Source organism: Acanthochromis polyacanthus, chromosome 21 (genome assembly GCF_021347895.1).
Source record: "Acanthochromis polyacanthus isolate Apoly-LR-REF ecotype Palm Island chromosome 21, KAUST_Apoly_ChrSc, whole genome shotgun sequence".
Classification (NCBI taxonomy): Eukaryota; Metazoa; Chordata; class Actinopteri; family Pomacentridae; genus Acanthochromis; species Acanthochromis polyacanthus.
Genome location: NC_067133.1, coordinates 29,559,902 through 29,586,843, shown reverse-complemented (window position 1 = coordinate 29,586,843; position 26,942 = coordinate 29,559,902). Strand labels below are relative to the sequence as shown.

General features: G+C 38.2%; 1 protein-coding gene across 5 annotated transcripts in view; it reads left to right on the top strand.

Moving 5' to 3' along the window:
* cacna1ia (calcium voltage-gated channel subunit alpha1 Ia) overlaps positions 1–26,942 on the top strand; it is a 241,021-nt gene that overhangs the window by 193,396 nt on the left and 20,683 nt on the right. For all 5 annotated transcript variants that reach the window (XM_051940863.1, XM_051940862.1, XM_051940860.1 and 2 more), the window contains exons 27-31: positions 952–1,061; positions 6,326–6,459; positions 14,068–14,138; positions 23,109–23,187; positions 25,881–26,002. In XM_051940863.1, coding sequence (XP_051796823.1) covers positions 952–1,061; positions 6,326–6,459; positions 14,068–14,138; positions 23,109–23,187; positions 25,881–26,002 — 516 coding nt within the window. The remainder of the gene's footprint in view (positions 1–951; positions 1,062–6,325; positions 6,460–14,067; positions 14,139–23,108; positions 23,188–25,880; positions 26,003–26,942) is intronic.

The window sequence follows — 26,942 nt, the reverse complement described above, 5'->3', positions numbered from 1 at the left end:
ACTTGTTCAGCATTTCTGTCGTCTCCGAGAGCAGAAACACACAGATTCCTACAGGAACCGTCTCAGGAGAAAGTCTCTATGCAGGGATTTAATGCTAAGTATTAACGTCCATCAGGTCTTTATGACTTTTCCTGCATCAGACCTTTTTTTTTCCATCTTCTTCCCCCACATCTCCAAACAGCAGCGTCTTAAAAAGCCCCACTGACTGCTCCACCGCCGTCAGACTGTCCAGGCTCCGTAGTGTTGTGAGGAGCTGCTGGACACACAAAGGAGCTGTGACTGCGCTGCTGATGGTGATGCTGTCGGAGCGCTGTTAGCCGTACGGTCCGTGTAACTGTCCGTTCATGTGTGACGAGTAGAGTTTCTGAAGCCTGATAGGAGCCCTCATGAGCGGGAGAAAAGTGATTATCCTGGAGATAAGATGACCGTTTGACCTTTAAAAGGCAGCGAGCTTTCTCAAACTGACCGAGCATCAGATAAATATCACAGGTCCTGGCTGTAGCTGTCAGCTGTTGGTCCTGACATTTGGCAGCCTCCCACTCGTTAGAAGACGCCGCTCTGTCTGTGAAAGAAGAAAAGAGCCAGAAAGCTAATCAACCTCTGTAGCAACGGCAGGATGGAGCGGGTTTAAAACAATCAGAAACGTGGTTGCCTGTGGAATATTTAAACACTCCATAAATCCAATTTTGCTTAAAAATGCGTTGTCATTTTTTATAGGGGATGCAGTGTGTGTTTGTGATGCTGTGAATGGAGGAGGCTCTGTTTGGGCCTCGGGCATGTTGGATTTTACTCTACAAACAACTGGAACCACTCCAGTTCCTCCCTGCTGATGCTGGAGATAATTCACTGCATCACACACACACACACACACACACACACACACACACACACACACACACACACACACACACACACACACACACACACCCCTGTCTTACTCTTTCTTTGCAGTCTCTGGATCTTGCCCTGAAGTACTGCAACTACTTCTTCACCTCCACTTTCGTGCTGGAATCAATCCTCAAACTCATCGCCTTCGGCTTCCGTCGCTTCTTCAAAGAGAGGTACGCAGCGTGTTTGCTCTGTCTGTTCTGTGGTCATACGTGACGTCTGTCCACATCAAAGAGCATCCATGTGCTCATTTGTTCACCTGCATGTTTCAGACACAGCAGGGGTGTCCAACATGAGGCCCGTGGTCCAAAAGTGGTCCTCCAGAGGGTCCAATCCGGCCCTCAAAGTGTAAAAATCTCAGAGAAGACATTAACTGCAGATTGTAAATTAGTAAAACCATAAATTTAAAATCATTTCTAGACCATGACACGTTGTTTTGATCATAAAGTAAAATACCAGATTGTTCATTGTTCTTTTGTCATTTTATGTCTCATTTCCGTAACATTTTGTCTCGTTTTTAATGTTTTTCTGTTTTTGTTGTTGTGTTTTCTTTTATTCTTGCTGGTGTTTTGTCTCATGTCTATCACTTTGTGTTTTGCTTTATTTTTGTCTGTTTTTTGTTGTTTTGTTTTTCGCTTTCTTAATTTTTTCTTTTGTTTTTGTCATTGTCCGTCTTTTTTGTCTAATTTTTGTCTCTTTTTTGCTTTGTTTCATATCTTTTGTCTCGTTTTTTCATTTTGTTTCTCGCTTTTGACGTTTTTGTCATCTTTTGTCTTTTTTTTGTCTGGCTTTTGCCATTTTGATCATAAAGTAAAACACTTTATCGTTCAGTTCCAGATATGTGTGACTAAATGTTGTTTCTTTGTACACACTGACATTAATGTGATAAATGGAGGCATAATGTTGTTGAAATTGAATTTATTTTTCTTAAGAAATCCCAGGTTGGTCATCATGTTTTGTAAAAAGATAATTCCTTAAATGTGAACATTTATGTTTTTATGCTGTGGTTTTACTGCAGATCAAGCTGGGCTTAGTTTGGAGCCTGAGCTAAGATGAGTTTGACACAGAGCCTGCAGAGCTCCTTCCACTGTTGAATCAGCAAGTCTAAAATAATGACTGTCAGGAAGCTTCTCTCATGGATTTTCTAACCCGACTTTTTGGATTATGGACTCATTAGAAACTACATCATTCTGTTTTTGTCTGTTCAGCTAAACCACTTCTCACATATGTGATTTAAAAAAAAGGACATTAAAACCACTATCAGCCTCTAGAGACACGCTTTAATCTCCTGACTGAACATATAATATAAATACTGCCGCAATATACAGTTACTGAGTGCTGTTTGCTTTGATCGTTCTGAATGGAATGAGGAAGAGCAGCTCTGACAGCGCTGAGGATTATGAAACATGGAGAAATGTGTGAGCGGCTCTCAGGCTCCACTGTTCTGCAAATACAGGCTTCATGACACTTAGCAGACATCATCAGTTCTGTCAAAAAGAAACCAGAGCTAAGGCCATTTATCATTCCTTATTTAATGCAGATTTAATTCATTTGCAATTAGAAAGCTCTCATTTGAGGAGTTTTTTATTGGGCTAATTTATTGGGTCTAATTGGTAAAATTCTGCAACGTGACAGTTATTCCTTCCTCCTGGACACACCGTAGTTTGACACAAACAGCTCAGTCAGAGCTCAGACTAATTGATTTGTCACTCAGAGATGAGACTGATGTCTTTTTCTTTTGAGGGACTAATTAAGGCAGGAACAGATTCGGGGCTTTTATTACACTGATGGTGGTTTAATGTCGTTGACCTATTTTACTTATTGAACAGAAAGGAGGGGGGCAGAAATGTTAGCATGAGAGATATGCAGGAAGAGGAGGAGACAGATGACTTATAGGAAGAGAAGCTGCAAAAACTGGAAGGAAGAGAACGAGTGAATATGGAGGATTCATCACCGGTTATCAGCTGCCACTTTGTCTCTTTTTATGTAGCGTCAGCAGCAGTCGTTGTGTGATTTATGGGAGAATCTCAGCTTTAGAACCAGCAAGGTCAATAGATCAGGGGTGTCCAACATGAGGCCCGCGGGCCAAAAGTGGTCCTCCAGAGGGTCCAATCCGGCCCTCAAAGTGTAAAAATTACAGAGAAGACATTAACTGCAGATTGTAAACTAGTAAGACTTTAATTTTAAAATAATTTCTAGACCATGACGAGCTGTTTGGATCAGAAAGTAAAATACTACATTGTTCTTTTGTCATTTTGTGTCTCATTTTTGTAATAATTTGGCTTGTTTATGTCGCCTTTTTGTCTTCTTTTTTCTGGCTTTTTTCATTTCTCATGTTCTTTTCGATTACTTTCTCTCTTGTGTCCTTTTTTCTCATCTGTGTCATTTATGTAACTTTTTGTCGTTTGTCCAATTGTTTTTCCCTTTCTAACTTTTTGTCTAATTTTGGGTCTTTTTTTGTTTTATTTTGAGTCTTTTGTCACTTTTTTGTCATTTGTGTCTCACTTTTCTAATATTTTGTCTTGTTTTTGTTGTTTTTTTTCTCTTTTTGTCTGACTTTTGTCATTTGTCTCAAGTTTTTGTCATTTAGTGTTTCCTTTTTGTCTCGCTTGTATTTTATGTCTTGTTTTTGTCATTGTGTGTTTTTCTTTATTCATTGTTTTGTGTACCATTTTTGTTTTTTTTGTCTGACTTTTGTCGTTTGTCCATACTTTTGAACATTTTCAGAATGTACTTTTTGCCCTAAAACAAATTAAATATCAGAGTTGTGGTCATTTATAGGTTATCATGCTGTGATTTTTCTTCAGATCAATCTGGGCTGAATGTGGAACTGAACTCAGATGAGTTTAACCCTCCTGCCATAGAGCAATACACAACATGTGTGAGTTCTGCTGCTAGTATGTTGTGTGTGTGTGTGTAGAAGAGTGAAGGAAATGTGAAAGTCAAACGTGCATTTAATTCCGTTTTTTCCTCCAGATGTGCTGAAGGTAGCGTAGCTGCACCTTCCCTCACCCCTTGTGAACAGGTGGGCAGTGTCATTTCATTAGGGAGCAGAAAAAGAAGCAGGCGGTGTCTGAACAGAGGGGAAAATGATCACGTGCACGCTGATAATGAGTCACAGGTGGCGGCTGATGCACTGTTGTCACTGGCATCTCTCTGGTAAAGCATCCTGACAAACCAGTGCCAAGTTTTTCAGTGTGATGTCAGATCCGACGTGCTTCTGATTTTCTGTTTTCCGTAAAAAAGCTGACACTATCTTGAGCCCATGTTGCCAGTTTAGTCACAAAACGATATGGATGAGTCATCAGATGGCTGGTCAGCGAGTCCAACGACAGCTTTTATTCTTTCTACGTCAGTTTTAAACATGGTGTCTTACTTGATTTTGAAAAGCGGTGTGGTTCTATCAGGACAGAATACTCACCCTCAGCTGCAAAGGCTACGGCGTCTTCACAATCTTTGCACCATCTGTTTCCCATCTGTCCTCAAGCCTTAAAATTAATTTGTCTGACAAGATTTTGCTGCTCATGATGACTTTATTATGGATTAAAAGCTGAGGCTCGGCAGCATCACTGGATAGAAGCAGAGAAATGTTTCCAGTAATATGCTGTAATTAACTCTGTACCTCTTTAAGCAGTAGATCTCCAGAACAGAGACAAACCTTTGAGTAATTTCTAACAAAAACATCGTTATTTTTTTTGGTAAACGTGTGCAGCAGAGGTTCAGGTCCACATTCAGCCCAGATTGATCTCCAGTGAACTGGACCAGTAAAACCACAGCATAGCAACCTAGAAATAACCACAACTCCCATATTTACTGTGTTTTAATGCAAAAAATTACATTCAGAAAATGTTCATATTTAAGGAAATATCTGTTTACAAAACATCATAAACAACCTGAAATTTCTTGAGAAAAATGAATTCAATTTCAACTTTATTTTACTTTATGATCAAAACGACAAAAATCTGACAGAAAAAAACAACAAAAACAAGACAAAATATCACAAAAATGAGACACAAAACAGCAAAGCGAGAAACAAAATTACAACAAATGAGACACCCAACATGAAACAAAACAAAAAAGAGACAAAAAAATTATACAAAAAGGTTGGAAAGCGACAAAGAGATGGACAAACACAAGCGAGACAAAAAGAAACAAAAACAATACACAAAACAAAGAATAAAGCAAAACGTAACATGACAGAAAAACACAATAATGAAGCACATAACGACAAACACATAAGACAAGTCAGGCAAAAAGCAACAAGACAAAATATTACAGAAATGAGACAAAATGACAAAAAAGACAACTTGAAACAGAACAAAAAGGGACAAAAAATTAGACAAAAAAGTTACAAAGCAACCAAAAAATGAACAAATGACAAGAGTTAGACAGAAAATGACGCACGTGAGAAACAAAATAGCAAAAAAAAAGACTAACAAGAGTGACAAAAACAAAAAGACAAAAATGATACACAACAATGAAAAAAAAAGCAAAATGACAAAAAGGAGAAAAAATGACAAGTCAGACAAAAAAGACAAAAAACAAGACAAAATATTACAAAAATGAGACGCAAAATGACTAAAACAACAATAAAAATGACAAAGTAAAGCAAACGACACGAAACAAAACAAAGAAAAGACGAAGAATGGACAAACAACATAAATGAGACAAAAAATGACAAAAGCAAGAAACAAAACGACAAAAATAGACGAACAACACAAGTGAAGCAGAAAAACAAACAAAAATGATACACATCAACAGAACAAGCAAAAGAAAAACACAAGTGAGATGAAAAGGAAACACAAAACGACAAAAACAAGAAAGAAAACGACAAAAGTCAGACAGAAAAAAAGACAAAAAGTAAGACAAAATATTTAAATGTAAAATGAGCAATCTAGTATCTTACTTTATAATCCAAACAACTCATGTTGTAGAAATTATTTTAAATTTATAGTTTTACTAATTTACAATCTGCACTTAATGTCTTCTCTGGAATTTTTACTCTTTGAGGGCCGGATTGGACCCTCTGGAGGACCACTTTTGGTCCACTGGCCTCATGTTGGACCCTCTGGAGGACCACTTTTGGTCCACTGGCCTCATGTTGGACCCTCTGGAGGACCACTTTTGGTCCACTGGCCTCATGTTGGACCCTCTGGAGGACCACTTTTGGTCCACTGGCCTCATGTTGGACCCTCTGGAGGACCACTTTTGGTCCACTGGCCTCATGTTGGACCCTCTGGAGGACCACTTTTGGTCCACTGGCCTCATGTTGGACCCTCTGGAGGACCACTTTTGGTCCACTGGCCTCATGTTGGACCCTCTGGAGGACCACTTGTGGACCGTGTTTGTCATGTTTGACACCCTAATGTACAGTCTCAGAACTGTTTTGGATGCTTGTGTGTGTTTTCCTCGTCACATGAGTGCGTTTGTGCTCCAGGTGGAACCAGCTGGACCTGGCCATCGTGCTCCTGTCGGTGATGGGCATCACTCTGGAGGAGATCGAGATCAGCGCCGCTCTGCCCATCAACCCGACCATCATCCGGATCATGAGAGTGCTGAGGATAGCCCGAGGTGAGAAACACGCACATCCCGTAAGAACAGAACAGTGATCTAACCTTCTGGTGTGTTAAAATGTCTAAACTATGCCAGGGTAATACAAAAAAAGAGCAAAATACGGATTATTCATGATCAGGATCACTCACTCTTCATACAGGCTAAATTATTCACATTTACAGATATAGTGAAATTCCGAACTCCAAAATATCAATTTGCCACAAAATAAACAGATTGTTTAGGCATGGAGAAGGGGGATATCAGTTAGGAGCAAAATACAACTTTAGAATTAACAAAATCCATATGACCAGAACTTCATTCTGTGACTGAGATCCAGTGTCCAAGCAACCAAACATAAAGATCATGTTTTCACAGGATACAGGCTTCTGTTACTCATTATTTCTTTCTTTAATGATTTGTTTTCTTTATTTATTTATGTGTATTATTAGTGGGTCTTTTCTTCCTGTGGTGTTCTGCTGTTGTCCAGTCCTTTTGTATGAATGTAAATGGACATATTGGTGTATATTTAATATAAATCATGTTCACTGTTCTTGTTATTATTGTGTATAAATGGCAGTGTTTTGAAGAACAGATTTACAGTCATTTCTGTCAGGAGAAAGGATGGGATTAGATAAGCTTAGAGTTTTTCCCACTCCTTTTTGAACAAGTTATTCATTGTCTTTTGTTGGTTTCTTTTTTGTGGTAAAATGTTCAAAATAAACTGAAAAAAATCTGCTTTTCTCTCAAAAAAAGGACATTTCTAAGTGACCCCAGACTTCTGAACGGTAGTGTACATGAATTAAAGTTGCTCTAAATGAGCTAAAGTTGATATTATTAGTTAAAGCTGCTCTACATTAACCTTGCCAGCAAGTTGATTTCTCGCGATATTTGTGAGTTCACAAATCTCTCAAGAAATCATCTTTTTTTTTTTTTTTTTTTTTTTTATTATTATTAACATAAAGCATCAATTTACAGAACTTTTACAGAGCTGATGACACTTCTAAAACACACATTTCATTTCAAAATGACAGAGGTGATTATTCCAGGAGTAAATAAAATACATATATTAAAAAAAAAAAAAAAATCCATTTCAGAGGTTTACAGAGTTTAGGAAATGTCATAAAAACAGAATAAATGCAAAAGCTGAGCACATCAATGGTAGAATATAAATTCCATAAAATATGTTAATTAAGGTTTAACATTTCATTTAGCGTGTCAAACACAGGAGTCCAGCGATGGTTACTCTGACAAATAACATTTAAAGAGGTTAAATAACTTTTCATTTCATTCTTAAAACAAGACACAGAAGGTTTACAGTTTTTCCATTTACATTTGTGAATATGGTATTTACCCATAAGAAAAATTATATTTAGTGCCTGGGTAACTATATTATTGGGACCATCCATATATATTAAGACTTGAATATTTGAGAAAGAGTCCAAAGTATCTAGCGGCAACCAGTCTGAAATGTCTTGCCAAAACTTAAAAGTGACATTGCAAGAAAAGAATAAATGTTCAGATGTTTCAGGACTTTCTTTGCAAAATTCACAAGACTCTACTTCAAACTTAAATCTCCTCCTCAGAGTTTCTGCTGAGGGGTAAAAATTATTCAATATTTTGAACTGCATCTCTTTTATTTTTGGCAAGACTGGCCATTTGATAAACTTGAAATATTTGCCTTCGACTTTCGTTTCACTTTCAATGACATTAATAGAAGATTGAATTGTAAATTCATGAAATAATTTAGATTTCAATAAATTACCCATCACTACTTTATTACATTTTTTATCATTTAGAGGCACGTCATTAATCTTCGGCTCTGGTAAACTGATGGTTACACTATTTGTTTTTATGGTGTTTTGTATCATATTTTTAAGAGGGATTGGAACTGATTGACATATGCAGAGGGATAACGCAGGAGAACATGTTAAGTCAAATTTCCTCATAAATATATCGCTTTGCAGAAAATTACCAGAATCATCCATTAAATCAGTTACAAATAGAATATTTTTCTCAAACCATTCCTGGATAAAAAGTGTTTTCCTATTACGTGTAATGGTCCTGTTATTCCACAAGGTGGATCTGTGTGGAGAGAAATTGTGAGTAAATATCATTTTCCAGTAAGATAAAATTTGTTTGTGAAAGTCAGAAAGTTTGAGTGGTAGTTTTGTAATGTCAAAGTCACATTTCATCAAAAATTCAATCCCTCCTACTTTGAGAAATAAAGATTTAGGTATGTGAAACCACATTGAATCAGAATTATCAAGAAAAGCTTTAAGCCAGTTTAGCTTAAGTACTCCTAGAAAACTTTCAAATTCTATTGCCTTCAATCCACCATTGGTATAGTCTTTCATTAACTGAGTTTTTTTAAGATAGTGTGTTTTGTTTCTCCAAATAAAATTGAATAAACTAGTATTGACCATTTTAATCATTTTGGGAGATATATAAAGAGCTTGGCAAGGATATATCAATTTAGACAAACCTTCTGTTTTTGAGAGCAAAATTCTTCCTAATATTGAAAGATCTCGTGATAGCCAGTAATTCAAAGATTTCCCCATTTTATCAATTTTGGCTTCAATATTGCATTGCTGTCTTTTAATTTTGTCTTTTGTTAGTGTTATACCCAAGTATTTAACTTCTGTTTTAACAGGAATGGATTCAAGATTAGACTCAGCACATGTAAAGAGGGGAAGCAATTCACACTTTTTCAAATTTAGAGATAATCCAGATGCTTTTGAAAATATTGAAATTACTTCTATAGCTTTCTCGATCATAGTTTTGTCCTTTAGGAAGATTGCAGTATCATCTGCGAATTGACTGATTTTAAATTCATGACCCAAAAAGTTAATACCTTCAATTGGAGAGTGATTTAAGATTAAATAGGCCAGCATTTGTGTACATAAAATGAATAAACTAGGGCTAATACAACATCCTTGCCTTATACCACGAGTTATTGTGATTTGTGGAGTTAATCCAGGGTTTAAAGAGATGTAGCTGTTTATATTTGTGTAAAATAGCTCTATAATTTTACAAAATTTCTCTCCAAATCCTATTCTTTTTAGAGTATAAAAAATAAATTCATGTTCTACCGTGTCAAATGCTTTAAAAAAATCTAAGAATAGTATAAAGCTTTCAGTCGGGATATAAGATTGGTAATCTATCATATCTGCAACCAACCTTATGTGGTTATGGATATGTCTCCCTTTAATGAAGGCCGATTGATATTCTCCAATAATTTTATTTAAAATTGTTTTAAGTCTGTTTGCAAATGTCAATGCAAGTATCTTATAGTCAATGCATAGTAATGTTATGGGCCTCCAGTTGTCTAAAACATGCAGGTTTTTGTCTGGTTTAGGTATTAAAGTAATTAGCCCAGTTTTCATTGTAGAGGACAATTGACCTTGACTTATGCATTCCATAAATGCTTTATATAAAAGATATTTAATATTTTCCCAAAAATGTTTGAAAAATTCAACAGTTAGGCCATCTATTCCTGGTGCTTTTCCATTTTTCATTTGTTTTAATGCTATCTCCATTTCACTTAAGGTTATTTCTTTGTTAAGAAAATCATTATCATCAGCACTTACTTTTATAATATCACCTTCAATTACTCTAAACATATTTTCACACTCATTCTTTTTAAAATCAGACTGATATAAGTGATTGTAAAACGTCCATATTTCTTTTGAGATAAGAGTATCATCATCTATTTCAACACCATTAACTTTAAGTTTTGTAATCTTCTTTTTTGATTGTCTATGTTTTTCAAGGCTGAAGAAATAGGATGAGCTTTTTTCCCCTTGTTCAATCCAGTTAGCTCTTGACCGTATATATGCCCCATTGGCTTTCAGTGAGTATATGTCATCTAGCTGAGATTGTAATAGCCGAAGTTGTGCTTCATTTTCTGCTCTTTGGTCATCTTGTAATAACAGGTTGATTTTATTAATAATTTCCTTTTGTTTTTGCTTTCTAGATGCATTAATTTTCTTCCCAGTGTCAATGGCAATTTGTTTGGCCTGAAACTTAAGCCATTCCCATTTGCATATATTGGTTGTGTCCAATTGTTCAATTTCCATAATGGTTGATTTTATTTGGTCACAAAAGGCTTCATTCTTCAACAAAGTGTTGTTAAACTTCCATGTGTTTTGAGATATATGACGAGGTTTAGATAGAACCAAATTTAAGTTTACCATACAATGGTCTGTAAGCGGGGATGCTGAAATATTGCAGTCAGTCACCTTATTACATAAATTTCTTGATATTAGCCAATAATCTAATCGTGAACATTGACCATTGCCTGCTGAATTAAGCCATGTAAATTGTGTTTTACCAGGGTTAACAAGTCTCCAATAGTCACATAAGTCTAGGTTAGAACATAGATCATTTATAGAGTCACAGTAGGTAGGTTGTGCATAACGATGAGGTATTCGATCCAACCATGAATTTGGAGCTATATTAAAATCACCGCCAATAATCACACTATCTGCTCTAAAGGTGTTTTTCCATTCTGTTACAGAGTTACAAAGTGTGGCATACATATTTCTATTTGTTGTAAAAACATTGTATCCATAAACACAAAGTAGAATAAATCGTTTGTCATTCTCTACTTCTACAACTACCATTAACCAGTGACCGTCAGTATCTTTTTGGTGATCAATAATGGTGCCTGGAAATTTATTAAATAAGATCATGACCCCTGCAGAGTGTGAAGTCCCATGTGAAAATAATAGAGAATCCCCCCATTGATTTTTCCAAAATTTTTCGTCATTTGAACGTGAATGAGTTTCTTGGAGAAATAGACAATTTGCTTTTTGGTCTTTACAATATAGAAAAATAGCTTTGCGTTTTACGCTGTTCTGTAAACCTCTAACATTTAAAGATAATAAGGAAATAGACATTAAAGAAAGAAAACAAATAAAGCTAAATAGGAAAAAGAAAAAGATAGATCAGAATTTGATTAAATTGGATTGTTGTAATAGATTGTACTATTATAACCACTACCTAAAGCGGGAACATTATATTTGTGTCCAAGAATATATGGTACCAAAATAACAATGTGAACAGTTTTAAACTAAGTTGTAATGCTTTACTATTTCAACAAATGACAACATTGAGAAAACTATCAGAACCAGTTTCCTGTAAATCCTTTGCTCAAGAGAACACAATTATTAGGGCTCAACTATTTGGCCCTCAATAACGGCATACCCTTCTTTCAGAAAAGCTTTCTTCCCAAGTCTTTTGGCTTCCTTGACTTTAGGATATAGCTTGGCTCGAGCTTCCCGATCCTCCTTGCAAAAGTCCTCCTTGAACTGAAAGTTCATCTCTCTGCAGACTCTCGCCTCTTTGGATTTCTTCCACACCTCATCACGGACAGTGCGCATTGCAAAATGGATGATGATTGGCCTCGGCATCCTGTTGGTTGCTGCGCTGAATCTTCCAATCCGATGAACAGTGTCCACTGTGTCGCGCAGTTTCTCTATTGACATCGGGACCACACGTGTAAGGATCCCTAGCACCACCTCTCTTGTGTTTTCATTTTCTTTTTCAGTGAGGCCAGTGATCCTGAGATCCCATCTTCTTTTGTAACGTGCTTGTTCCAAGCACATTTTCTTCAGTGACGCGTTCTCTTGTTGCAAATCCACAATTCTCTCTTGTAGATGCCCGATGTCCTCTTGAGTTTTGTGTACAGATTTGTTAACCGCCTCGAGTTTGTCTTCGAGTGCCGCCAAGCGTTCATCCTGCTTGTCAAATCTGTCAACCAGGGACTGGATAGCTTCAAGTAGAGTTGCATTAGTTATTTCCTCAGTTACCTTTTCTTTGTCACCTTTTGTTTTAGTCTTTTTGGCATCCGGGCTGGCAAGGGGAGTGTGATCATGGCGGGGTTTAGGACGTTTTCCTTCTTCCATAGGCTCAACTTCAACTTCTTTCGCGGCCATTGGGGTGCTGTTGATGTAGTTGTGATCGGTTATCCTAGCAACGGGCACTCGGCTTCGGCTAACATTAGCCATTTTCTCAATAATGCTTTTATAGAGATCAGGACGAAGAGATGAGTTAAAACAAAACTCACCACGAAAGAGTCTATAAAATTGTGAATCTCCTGGTACCAAATATGTCAAGATTTACAGTCTTTGGACAGAAGACAGGTTAAAAATTGTCTGCTCCCGCAAAAGTCCAGCCGCTCACTCCGCCATCTTCCTGCTCCCGACCCTCAAGAAATCATCTTGCTCTGCTCCCGCCTTCACTTTTCGTACAGCACCAAGTTGGTTGGGGCCAATCACGCAGCAGTATTCGTGTGTGGGGCGGGATAATGTGCGGGATATCCTGGTGTGACGATAACACCAAGCGCCAGTAGATCAAAACAAACATGGCAACGGAGGACGACGATCGCAGTGTTTCCCCTGGGTTGAAATGGCTGTGAGGCGGTGGGGTGTAGGCAAGGGCCAATGGGGGGGCGTGCGTGCATGCGTGGTTTGTCCCGGGCAGACGAGCGGCGGCAGGTGTTAGCCGACCAGCTAGCGGGGGAGACCGAGGGAGAGCAGCCGGCGGACCCGCACAGTTAAAAATGACAGCTCCGGTGGCTTGGTGCTTTCCGTTTGTTTTGTTTTTTGGGCGCGGACCAGTGAGGCGGCAATTTCGGCAAAACTGTAGTGAGGCGGTATCCTATACCAGCGAGGCGGCCCGCCTCGTCGGTCACATAGGAGGGGAAACACTGCGATCGTGTAGCTGCTGCTATTAAGTCAGTTTTACTTTGACCACACCATAGCGCCTGCGCGCAACCCGATGACCACATATTAAAGTTTGCCGCGATTGGCTAAAAACAAACCTGTCAGAGGCGGGACATACTGTTGCATTGTCCAATCCGTGCCTCTTTCCTCCGAACGGATTTACATGGAGCGGTCCCAGATTGATAATGTGGAGTACTATCAAGTACTACACAATTATTAATCTGGCTATTGCGAGGTTAGCTCTACATTAGTTAAAGTAGCTCTAAATGAGTTAAAGTTGACCTGCACTCAAAAGTGTGGGATCACCCACACAATTAATGTTTTCCATGAAAAAGTTCAGGAAAGTGGACTGTAGATTCTTGGTAAAGTTATAAATCCCTGAACTTTACCAAGAATCTACAGTCTACATATGTACACTACAGTTCAAAAGTTTGGGCTCATCCAGACAATTCCATGTTCTCCATGAAAACTCCCACTTTTATCCATGTGCTAACATAACTGCACAAGGGTTTTCTAATCATCAATGAGCCTTTCAACACCATTAGCTAACACAATGTAGCATTAGAACACAGGAGTGATGGTTGCTGGAAATGTTCCTCTGTACCCCTATGGAGATATTCCAGTAAAAATTCCAGATAGAATAATCATTTACCACATTAACTATGACTACAGTGGATTTATCATTCATTTAATGCTATCTCCAGTTAAAAAAAAAGCTTTTCTTTCAAAAATAAGAACATTTCTAAGTGATCCCAGACTTTTGAACAGTAGTGTATGTATGTCTGAAGCACAAAGCCAAACTCCTCGTGACCTTTCCACACTTTAATGTTCCCGTTTAGAGCGTAACTGAACCTGAGGGATCCTCCCTGCTTACACTCTCCCTCCCTTTTCGTCCACACAGTGCTGAAGCTGCTGAAGATGGCAACCGGGATGAGAGCCCTGCTGGATACGGTAGTCCAAGCCCTTCCTCAGGTACAGCACACACACTTCCTGTTTCCTCCTCACACACTGCACAGGAGAAACCTGGCCGGTTCCAGACAGCGTTCAGGGTGGCACGAGCCCCTGTTTTCTCTCTCTGCAGGCCTGTAGGCATCTCTAATGGATGAGTCATTGTCACAGCCAGCAGCACACACATGCACCTATACACACACTGGCTTTGTCTTGTTTCAGCAGCCGGACTCCCACTGAGACCACAGCCAGCCAGAAACAGTATTTACATCAGTGAGTGCTTCATTTAGTCCACAGAGTCCCTCAGTTTCTAGGCCATCCCATTTAAAGTGTGCTGGAATTTCAACTAACTTACTGTGGAGAAGTTTGCTTTGTAGTGTAATCATATGAATTAGAAATCAAATGCATCTTATTTATATTTGAAGGCCTTTATTGTTGTGGAATTTCTTCGATGTGGCGAGAGCATGAGGAGGCAGACACTCAGAGACACTCAGAGACTCAGATAGGTTCAGAAAAAGGTTTACTGACATCAGGAGAAGTGACACCAACAGAGCAGCAGTACATGCAAGCAACGCCAGCACCACTTCTGAGGATTCTCTCTGATCTTTGCATATATATTGGACTGGGAGGAATGCCATGTCTAGATTACAGCCTAACATGAGGACAACTTATCTGCTCAGTGTGTCAGACTAAACAATATCTGATCTTGACCAGGTCAGGGAGTCCTGGCTGATCTGCTTCTGCACCATCTGTCGTTCTCAGGGCCATAACAGAGGCAGAGAAGGACTGAGTGCTCACAGCCTTAGTTTGGGAGAAGTAAACAGGAACAAGGTTCAGAGGTGATAACCTGTAGGATCTATGGGATGATTGAAGGTGACTGCAGTTAACAGATGCAACCTGTAGGATATCCTGAGATGTCTTCAGCTAACAGCTGCAAGGAAATACCTCAATAAGGAGACAGAGAGTCATTTTTACTTCACAATTATGTCCCGTTTATTGTCCCTCAGAGGTAGAGCTGCATATTGTAAAACTGGGAAAAACAGTTCAGTAAATATTGCGTAACATACCACGATGTCATCTGTGGCCAAAACACGTCACCATGTTCCTTAACGTCTCTCATTTAGGCCACAAAAAGCTTCTCACCTTTTTTTATGATCACACAGGAATAATTTAGATGGAGTTCTTCCTTCATAAAGTGGGCAGTATTTCGGACTCTGCTGTCTAGTTGGACCATAAGTCTCGTGGAGCTGCAGAATATTCCACCAGGTCTTGTTTTTAAAACCGTCTCAGGTAACAGTTTTAATTGAGGTGATCAGTTTTCCCATCAGTGATTTCTCTCTAGCAGCAAAGACTTCTGGAATAGTGTTTTGTTTTTTTGTTTTTTGCTTTTGATGGAATTAAGATCTGGTTTTTAAATTGTTGTGTTGCTTTGTGTAGTTACAACAATTAAGATAAGAGAAGATAAAACTTTATTAATCCTCAAGGACAAACAAAAAGAGGTGACATAAGAGCGCCTAAAGAAGCAGAAAGAGAGAAAACCTGTTTTTGGTCCGTACCATCCTCTCTGTAGCCAACATATCTCCACATCTGTATGTCTTTTTGTGTTTCCTCATTTTGCTCTGCATGTCAACAAATTCTGTGTCTTGCAAATAAAGTAAAAACAGAAACTCCAAGAACTATTTAGGGAAACTCTGCTCAGTTTCTTGTAGATTAGTCACAAAAAATGAGACCTGTCTGAGATGTTTGCATCAAGCAGTGAAACACGTTGAAGTTAATCAACACTAAAACGATGCAGCCACAGTCGTCATCAATGTCTTTGTGTTTATTTCTGAAAACCTTTGCCGAAAGTTCTGATCGCTGGATGCTAATGTCTTCCATGGAGCGGTAGTTAACATCCGTATTACTTGGAATGACAAAATGTCAAGACTTGAAGACATTTTCTGTTCTTTAACACTTAGAAACCTCAATAAGGTGAAATCTCATTTGTTTCTTCTACAGTGCATATCAGGGCTTCACTAGATATAAAAGCACAGCTAAGCTAATGTTGGATTTAAAAGATCACCTGAGAATTCTTCATGCATGCTTCAGTCTATGCCCGATCCAGAGCTGGTCCTGAGAGGAACCGGCAGCTCCAGGCGTGTTTTAAGCGTGAGACGGACGGAGACAGACAGATGGTTCGTCCGCTCATCGGCCAAGTCGTTTCTGAAAGCGTCTGCCCTCTTTAAAACTGTTTCCAAGGACAGCTTCTGCTATAGTTCTGTCTACCAAAACCACTTTAAACATCTGCTGCTTGAGCATCTCCTTTATGCAAGAAAGGAAACGTCTCCAGGCACAAAAGCAAGAATCCAGACGTAGAAATGCCCACATAGAGCAGCTCTGACCCGCTGACCATCAGCAGAGAGATGAAACAAACAGGAAACAGGCTGAGGGGAGAGAGAACAGATCCCTTGTCTTTCTCCTCTATTGATCCCCCTCTCATTAACACAGAGCCCTTTGCTCCATCCCAGGGGAAAACAGGGGAGGTAATTAAAACCAGGGCTAATTAAACAGATCCAGGCAGGTCTCTCCCACTTTATGGGTGTGTGTGTGTGGACGTACTGAAAGCATTACACCTGGAGAGAGATTTAACCTGAGGTGATATTACACTATATCTCAGCGTGAAAATGAAATGGCAACCTGCCAACTTTATTTCACCGCATCACACAGGATACTGAGGACAGGACTGGCATTTGAACAAAGACTTCAGGACGGAGCTGAACCAAAGAAAAAAGGCAAATACTTGATACTGTTCTGTCACAGGGGTGTCAAACTCATCTTAGTTCCAGAAATGAGACGCAAAACGACCAAAGTGAGAAACAAAATGACAACAAATGAGACAAACGACATGAAAAAAGGCAAAAAAAATGAGACAAAAAAGCTACAAAGCGGCAAAAAAGGACAAATGACAAAAATTTGACAAAAATGACGATGAAGAAGCAAGAACCATACACAAAACGGCAAATAAAGCAAAGCACAAAAGGACAATAGACAAAAAATTTGAAAAAAGTTACAAAGCAACAAAAAAAATGACAAATTAGACACAAAACGACCAAAGTGAGAAACAAAATGAGACAATCGACACAAAACAAAGCAAAAAAATAAGAGACAAAAAATTGACAGAGCTACAAAGCAACAAAAAAACGACAAAAATGAGAAACAAAATGACAAAAGCATGAGACAAACGTCAGACAAAAAAGGCAAAAAAACAATACCGAGACAAAATATTACAGAAATGAGACACAACGACAATAACGACAAAAACGGTTAGAAAATGACCCGAAAAATGGACAAACGACAAAAATTAGACAAAAAACGACAAACGAGAAACAAAATGAAAAAAAATAGACAAACACAAGAAAAATTAAAAAAAAACAAACACAAGTCAAAACATCTCAAAAATGAGACGCAAAATGAAAAAATAAGACAAATGACACAAAACAAAACAAAAACTGACAAAAAATTTGACAAAAAGTAACAGAGCAACAACAACTGGGACACAAATGATACAAAAATGAACATAATCACCAAAATAGACAAAAAACACAAGCAAAACTAAAAGGAAACACAAAACGACAGCAGATCAATGAACAATCTAATATTTTACTTTCTGATCCAAACAACTTGTCATGGTCTAGAAATGATTTTAAATTTATAGTTTTACTAATTTACAATCTGCAGTTAATGTCTTCTCTGGAATTTTTACTCTTTGAGGGCCGGATTGGACCCTCTGGAGGACCACTTTTGGCCCTCGGGCCTCATGTTGGACACCCCTGCTGCATCAGAATACTGTTCTACATGAAGAATTTAATGTGGTGAATAAAGTTACGGTACTCAGCAGCAACAACAAAACAGAAAATAATAAATGTAATAATCTAAATCTGAGGAATTCTAAATAAAAAGGCTGTTTGTAAAAAGAAACATGTAAAAGTACTGTGTACTATAGTAAATTGGGAACAAAGTACTGTGTAAAAAAAAAGACACAAATTTGCCTAAACTAGGGCAGTAAATTAGAATACAGCTTAAATTGCAATATTCCACCTGAGGTTGAACTATTCTCGGCGTTGCAGTGAAACAGACGTCTTTAAAGATTTTCTGATTTTTGTTCATGAGGGAAGAAAGCTGCTGGATGTTCTGTATGAGGGTGAGGAACATGGAGTGAACTAACCGTGACGTCACCCGTTGGTTTCAACGTCGAGAAAATGAAGCCCAGATTTTGCTACTTCCTGGTCGCCATTTTGGATTTTTTGGAGCCAGTGACGTAAAAAGCATCATCAAACAGACTGGACCGGAGAGCAACTAGGGGCAGGATTGGCTGAGGACTCTCTTATCCCGCCCACGTTTTACCGCAGAGGCTTTTGTTGCTGTCTATCAAGTATAGCCACGCCCCCTGGCTCCGCCAACTTTAACGATTTATTTAAAATTCAGTATTGATTTATTTTAAGATCAGCCACCTGATCTCTCATTTTGACCATGAAAACTAACAGGAAAAAAATCCTGAGCTGCAGAACATCAGTCTATCAAATTTTATTTTTTCCAAAAATGAATTGGGGTCTATGGAGAAAAAGCTTTTTGGAGCCAACCCTAGCGGACGGCGTGATATTGCAAGTTTTTGACACTTCCGGGTGGGCTTTAATTCTGGAGCCAGATGCTACGTCCACTATATATACAGTCTATGTGAGGAACATGGAGAATGTGACCGTTGCATGCTGGGACAGGTGTCTGGCAGGATTTGTGAGATAAAACATCATTTCACAACTTCCTGAGGAGTCGGTTTATCCAGTTAAAAGTTCACTTCAGGACATGAGGCTGTGATGAGGGAGTCTTACGCTTACATTAAATGGACGAGTAAGCATTATAGCTCATTGACATACACAGCAATGCATTTTTATTGCTTGGTTTTGCAAAGGCACGATAAAATAAAGTCGTTTACCCACAAGCTTCTTCCGTCCAAATGATGCAAAATGGCTGCAACGTGCCGCTCAGCAGCGCTAACAGCCGATGTCACGTCTGCAGTAAAGTCAGCCGCTTGTTTTATGTCTGCTCTGGGAAACCTCCAGAGTTTGATTTCACTCATACATAGGAAGCTTTCTGTTTCCTTTGGGGACAAATTAGAGTTTTGTCTTGTGAAACAGAGCCATTTGTCTTTAGCTTTAGCATGGTGTCACCTATCTTCTCAAATTATACCATCAAAATCATTTAAAAAAAAAAACAAACTGGATCTTTGTGAATTTTTCCAAAACTAAGTTCGAAATCCGTGAAGTTCAGGCTTATGTTGCAGTTATCAGAATAAACATCTGCATAGAAAACACTTTTAAACCTGAACAATAGCAGGAATATTAAAGCTAACTGTTCCTAAAAGTGCATTCATGCTAATCCTGGAACTGATGCAGTTACCTCTGTACAGCAGGGCTGTCCAACATGCGACCCGTAGACCAAAACCGGTCCTCCAGAGGGTCCAGTCCGGCCCTCAAAGTGTAAAAGTTACAGAGAAGACATTAACTGCAGATTGTAAATTAGTAAAACTATAAAGTTAACATAATTTCTAGAAAATGACAAGTTGTTTTGATAAAATACTAGATTGTTCATTGTTCTTTTGAAATTTTGTGTCTCATTTTCTAATACTTTGCCTCGTTTTTGTTGTATTTTTGTCTGTTTTTTATCTGACTTTTGTCGTTTGTCTCATGTTTTGGTCGTTGTGTGTGGAGTTTTTTGTCTCGCTTGTGTCACTTTTTTTGTTTCTTTTTTGTTTTGTGTTAATTGTCCGTTTTTTGTCGATTTGTAACTTTTTGTCTAACTTTTTGTGTTTGTTTCGTTTTGTTTTGTGTCATTTGTCTCATTTTTGTAATATTTTGTCTTATTTTTTGTCTCTTTGTTTCTCATTTTTGTAGTGTTTCCTTTTTGTCTCGCTTGTGTTTTTTGTCTCATTTTTGTCTTTTTGTGTTTTGCTTTTTGTTGTTTTGTGCATTGTTTTTGTCGTTTTGTTTCTTTCTTTTGTCATCTTTAGTCTAGTGTTTGTCATTTGTCCATTTTTTTGCCGCTTTGTAACTTTGTTGTCAAATATTTGTCTCTTTTTGTTTTGTTTCGTGTCGTTTGTCTCATTTTTTGTCATTGTTTAGTGCTTTTGTCATTTTGTGTCTCATTTTTGTAATATCTTGTCTTCTTTTTGTTCTTTTTTTCTCTTTTTTGTCTGACTTTTGTCATTTTAATCAAAAAGTAAAACACTACATCATCCACTTCCAGATACCAGTGACTGAATGCTTTGTGTCTTTGTAGATAAACTGTGATCTGGAAGTTGTAACGTGGAAATTATAAACTGAGACATAATGTTGTTGAAATTGAACTAATTTTTCTTCCCCTGCTCTAGACTGTATAACATGCAATGACACACCTCCATTCTCTAAAATGCATGCATATGTTTGGTCTTTTATTTCATTGCATCTTACAGGTCTTGCATGTTAAACATAAAAGGCTAAGCAGGTAAATCACATCAGGCTACTTTAGTCAAGTCTTTTGGAATCATTAAACAAAAATAGCGACATATCATTGCTGTGCTCTTGCCAATTTTTGCAAATTGATAAACACTGAGGAGAGTTTTGAATGAGGGAGATAGCTGCAGAATATTAAAAGTGTGATTATGAAAGAAATGGCATCAATAAATAAGATTTAAATGTCCTTGTGTGAAACATCAATGCAGTTTTATTTAATATCACAGAGAGGTTTTCCTATAAACCAGATATTATTATTAACACTCAAAAACCCGACTTCAAACAACCTCCAAACTCTCTGCCACCAGCATCATTTCACTTCTAAACTTCATCTGCATCCTTCTTTTTCTGTGTTACTTCTTTGGAACCAGTTCTGCCATATTGTTGATGCGCTATTCTTAGACGGAAGTAAAAACTCTCATGTGCTTTTTTCATAAAAACAGATGGACTCCTTGGACTCGAACAAATGGATTATAGGTGTAACAAGCAGCTAGTTGTGGTCAGAGCATGTTTTTATACTCGGTGGAGCGGCGCTGCTCGCAGACGGTGAATAGGAAAACGGCTTTGGTGGGGCTGTAATAGGATTAGAAGTTGCCCTGAGTGTTTGCTGTGCAACTTCATCATCACCATTAAGCTGTGGTGTTCTGAGCTAAGTCCCCAAACCCCCAAAAAATCACAAAGCATCGGGGCTTCAGTTGTCTCACGTTCTCAGAGGAAATTGTTCCAGAATGAGAGCAGCGTGACGAGTCCTGTGATGGTTTTCATGCATGCCAGCGACTCGTTTTGTGTTCGGTGCGGATTTCTTCCTCAGCAGTGTTTAAGTAAAAATAACGCTTTTCTCCTTAATAGAAAGGAAGAAGTTTAAATAACGAAATGATCGTGACCCGTTTAACAATCATCACTGTATCAAAAGCATTCTTGTTTACATGAAATGTTTGCTTTAATTTCCTCATTTACTGTATAGTTTTATTACACTTGACACTTTGTGGTGCATTTTTCACTTCAGTACATTTTTAATCACAGTATATTTTGCACTTTGTTGTGCATATTAGTAAATTTTACCATTTTCTTATTTTTTTATATTGTTGTGGTTTACTAAAGTATTTCTATTCTATTCTATAAAATGGTTGACTTGTGTAGTCATTTTACTGCACTTGAATTATTTTAAGCAAATTAAGAAATTGCCTCTGTGCCTCATTTATTGCAGCTCTGATTAGCAACAACTTCTACATTTCTGTTTATTATTTTTTATTTTTCTTGGAGGACATACTGACCCAGAGGTATGAAGTTGTTGCTGCTGTTCACCAAGAAGAACATTTTTCTTGTTCATTAAATACTGACCAGCCGAGCTTAAAATGTCATCCATGTGCTGCTTTTCAACACTGAATTATGGTCAAAATAACTAGGATTTTTGAAAAATAAAATTACAAAAAAAGACTCTTTGGTGTCAAAATTAAAACAGATTTTGACAAAGTTATGTTAAATAGTAAAAACAATGAAAGGTTGACCATGATTCATTCAAGAAAGTTTTTGTTGTCACAGAAATTCAATGTTGTATAATAGTTTAACACTAGTGTGTGTGTGTGTTTGTTTGTTTGTGTGTGTTTGTGTGTGTGTTTGTGTTTGTTTGTTTGTTTGTTTATGTTTGTGTGTGTGTGTTGTTTGTTTGTGTTTGTTTGTGTTTGTTTGTCTGTGTGTTTGTTTGTGTGTGTTTTTGTGTTTGTTTGTGTTTGTTTGTGTTTGTTTGTTTGTGTTTGTTTGTGTGTTTGTGTTTGTGTGTTTGTTTGTTTGTGTGTGTTTGTGTTTGTGTGTGTTTGTTTGTTTGTTTGTGTGTGTTTGTGTTTGTTTGTTTGTTTGTGTGTTTGTTTGTGTTTGTGTGTTTGTTTGTGTGTTTGTGTTTGTTTGTGTTTGTGTGTTTTTTGTTTTTGTGTTTGTTTGTGTGTTTGTTTGTGTGTGTTTGTTTGTTTGTGTTTGTGTGTTTGTTTGTGTTTGTGTGTTTGTTTGTTTGTGTTTGTGTGTGTTTGTGTTTGTTTGTGTTTGTGTGTTTTTGTTTTATGTTTGTGTGTTTGTTTGTGTGTTTGTTTGTTTGTGTTTGTGTGTTTGTTTGTGTTTGTGTGTGTTTGTTTGTGTGTTTGTGTGTGTTTGTTTGTTTGTGTGTGTTTGTTTGTTTGTGTGTTTGTGTGTGTTTGTTTGTTTGTGTGTTTGTGTGTTTGTTTGTGTTTGTGTGTGTTTGTGTTTGTTTGTGTTTGTGTGTTTTTTGTTTTTATGTTTGTGTGTTTGTTTGTGTGTTTGTTTGTTTGTGTTTGTGTGTTTGTTTGTGTTTGTGTGTGTTTGTTTGTGTGTTTGTGTGTGTTTGTTTGTTTGTGTGTGTTTGTTTGTTTGTTTGTGTGTGTTTGTTTGTTTGTGTGTTTGTGTGTGTTTGTTTGTTTGTGTGTTTGTGTGTGTTTGTTTGTTTGTTTGTGTGTTGCAGGTGGGTAACCTGGGCCTGCTCTTCATGCTACTGTTTTTCATCTACGCCGCCTTAGGAGTAGAGCTTTTTGGAGAACTTGGTAAGTTGACGGTTGTCTTGCTACAATGCTGGAACCGATTTAATCATAAAACCTTTTTAGACAAATGAATTCTTAATCTTTGGTAATTTACAAACAAGAGTCTTCTGAAGACTCCAAGGATGTAAAATGTGATTTTACCAAGGCTTACTGACACTGATATCAATAATTGATTGATGCTCAATAACGGACTCAAACCTCTGGATATTTAATTGTAGACAGCTGTCCTGCAGCACTGGACGAGCTGCTCTTTGTTTGAAATGCTAATCTTGTGGGTTTTTATTCTTTCCTTGCATGAAACCAGACATTTTTTGTTTGCATAGCACCGTCAAACAAAAATCAAGGAAGGTGAAAGATTGAAAGCAGCCAAACCATATAAGAAGCTAATTAAAAATGTGATTTCCCATTTGTTTTAATTGCTCTTTTCGTGTGCAGTGGTGGAAAAAAGTTTTTAGACACCCCATGTATTTGTGAAATATTGCAGAATCACTCTTAGTCTCTTAGTGTGATTTCTTTTAGTACAGTCACAGACAAAATACTAAACAAATCCTAAAAAGTCATTCAAAATGTAAAATTGATTGGTTCCATAAAAACACATCAAAAATGTTGAGTATTGGGTCATTTTGGTTCCAGTGATCCACTAATGAAGGTCGTGTTTTTTATTAAGACACAATTTTTGTTGCCGTGTTTCGTGTCTATATAAAGCACAACTGAAAGTTCTTTAGAGTCAAAAATGGATAAAATAAAGGACCTAATGCAGGAAACACACTTGAAGATACAGATTCTCAGCCAGGAAGGGTACAGCTGTCACCAGAGAGCCAGGAAGTGCAGATGCAGACCTTCAGCAGTTGGATCCACTCTGCAGAAATACAGATGAGGCAACAGCTTGGAAGACAAACCAAGATCTGGGCGTCCAATGGCTTCTTCAACAAGAAATGATCACATCCTGCCCTGCATGTGCAGAAAAACCACTGAATGACGTCACAGGAGCTTCAGCAGCAGTGGTCAGACCAAACCGGTGTCCAGTGTTCCACCAGACTTTAGATCATGGCTGAAGGTCCTACAAGGCTGTCAAGAAGGCCCTGATCAATGAGAGACAGAAGTTAGCCCCAAGAACTGGACAGCCAGGAAGTGGAAGAAGATTCTGTGGTCAGATGAGTCCAGTTTCTAGCTTTGTCTTCCTCCTGCTAATGTGAGGATACGCAGAATGCTAGGAGAAGCATTATCTCCAGCATGGACACTACCTGCTGTCAAGCATGGTGGAGGCAGCATCATGGTTTGGGAACACATGAGTGCTGCTGGTGTTGGTCATCTCACATTGAAGTCTGCCAAGTATTGTTCCATTCTCCAAACCCTCATGCTCCCTTCTGCTCTGTTCCATCGAGGTCAAACTGGATTTTCTACCAGATAATGCTCCTTGAACTCATCCGGGACCAGTAGAACTCATCCAAGTCCAGTAGAACTCATCCAGAACCAGCAGAACTCATCCAAGCCCAGTAGAACTCATCCAGGACCAGTAGAACTCATCCAGGACCAGAAGTTCAGTATCCAGGTCTTAGAGTGACCAGCTCAGTCCCTACACATGATTGAAAATCTGTGGTGGTTTAACAGAAAGTCTGTTTCAAAGCGTTAAACCAAAGAATGTAGAAGAATTAGAATCAGTGATTCAAGAAGAATGGGACCAGATGATCCTCAACAGTGTGAAAGGCTGGTGGAGAACATCCATCCAGGATTAGAGCTCTGCTGCTGCTAATGGCAGGACTATTAGATATTATTCTGATCCTGTGATGATTCATTTATTTAATGTTCAGTTTTGAACACATTCTCTGTTATTTGTTGACTTTGATACCAACAATGTTGAGAACTGACGTACTGAAACTGTCAAGAATTTAGTTTTGTTAGTTTGTCTTGTAAACAATAAACAAAACTATCAATTTATATTTGTTTGTTTCTGTCTAATGTAGCCACACCTTTAGAAACACAAAGATTTTTCACATATTTTACATGATAATATTTTAGATCATGTAAAATTTTAAGGGTATCCGTAAACTGTTTTCCACCGCTGTATGTCAGTAGGTAAATGAATTGTGGTTTCACGTTGCTCTTATGATGAACTCAGCTTGGCTACATAAAAGCATCAGGACTCATATTGACTCTGTTATGAAAATAAAAAACATCCTCATTTTCTTCTCATCTTTTATTGCGAGTTCTTTCTCCTGCAGCCATTAGGGAATCCGCCCACTCTCCAGTATTCTGGTGCATAAGTGCTGTCCCTAAAATATCCACATTGCAGTCGACTCGTCTTCCAAACTGTCACATTCCTCTTGTGTGCTGCAGCTGCATCCGCTGGCAGCGCTGCCTGTGATTGGAGCCTGGCAGGAGAAAAGGATTAGCGGCGAATGCAAGAGTCGCATTCTTGAGGCCATTCTAAAGATTATCTCGGGATATAAGCTCAAAAACAAATAGGGTGTTTGCTCGCGTTGCTATTGATTTGTTAACAGACTGTGTCTACACTGGGCCGGCTTGTTCAGCAGCTTAGCGCCAGGAATGGTGAATGCTTGCTCTAGTTTTTGTTTTTTTGGGGAAACGATGTCATGTAAAGTGTGGATTGTTAAAATTGGCAAATCTCCTCTTGTTTTGTTTCCTCTTCCTGTTCCCTTCTCCTCCTGTCACCATCTTCTCACTGTTGCCCCCAGTTTGTAATGAAGACTACCCATGTGAGGGTATGAGTCGTCACGCAACCTTTGAGAACTTTGGCATGGCCTTCCTTACCTTGTTCCAAGTCTCCACGGGCGACAACTGGAATGGCATCATGAAGGTATGAACCTGTATTCATCTCTCATCTGAGCTACTTATAAGGCTTCAAACTGTTGGTCTTCTACAGGGTACCTCAGAAAGTTCTGAAAGAAGAGGTGTACCTCCCATATTGGGGCAGAACTGTCGAGTATAAAGCCTGACTTCACCGTCCACAAAAACTCAAATGTTTGTCATCATTTCTTTGCATGGAGAAGAACGCTTTGAGCTGCTGTTGCTCCAGAATGATGCACCCGTCCACAGAGCACAAAGAGCACAAGTCTGTCTTCTAGAAGTTTCTTTGGTTGCATCAAGCATTTGAGTTTTTGTGGACGGTGATATGAGACTTTAAAGTACATAGATATACCTGAAAATGGGAGTTACATTCCTTGTTGCTGGGTGAAGCAGACATGCATACCAGTGGCAATATTTAAGTAAAAATAACAGTTTTAATCCTGAAAATAAACGAATGATCCTGAACATGACCTGTTTAACCTTCATCATTGTATCTTCTATCAAAAGCGTCCTTTTGCATGAAATGTTTGCTTTCATTTCCTCGTTCACTGTAGATTTTTATTACAGTTGACACTTCATGGTGCATTTTTCACTTCCGCACATTTATTAATCATGTATTTCTCACATTTTTTTGTGCATCTTAGTGTTCAAGTCTGACTCTTTGGTTGCATCAAACATTTGAGTTTTTGTGGACAGTGATATACGACTTTATGGTACACCTCAAAATGGGAGTTAGATCCCTCGTTGTCAGGAGAGGCAGACAACTTTTTGAAGTATTCTTATAAAACATAGTGCACATAGACTCATCCTGGTGTTTATTTTACATTGCATGGGATAGCAGACAAACTGCAGACAAAAGAAACAGAAAAATGTCACCTTTGAGGCCACCGTTCAGTGGTTTCCTTCTTCTGTGTTTGGACTGAGTTGTAAAGGAGTTTAAGCATCTTGAG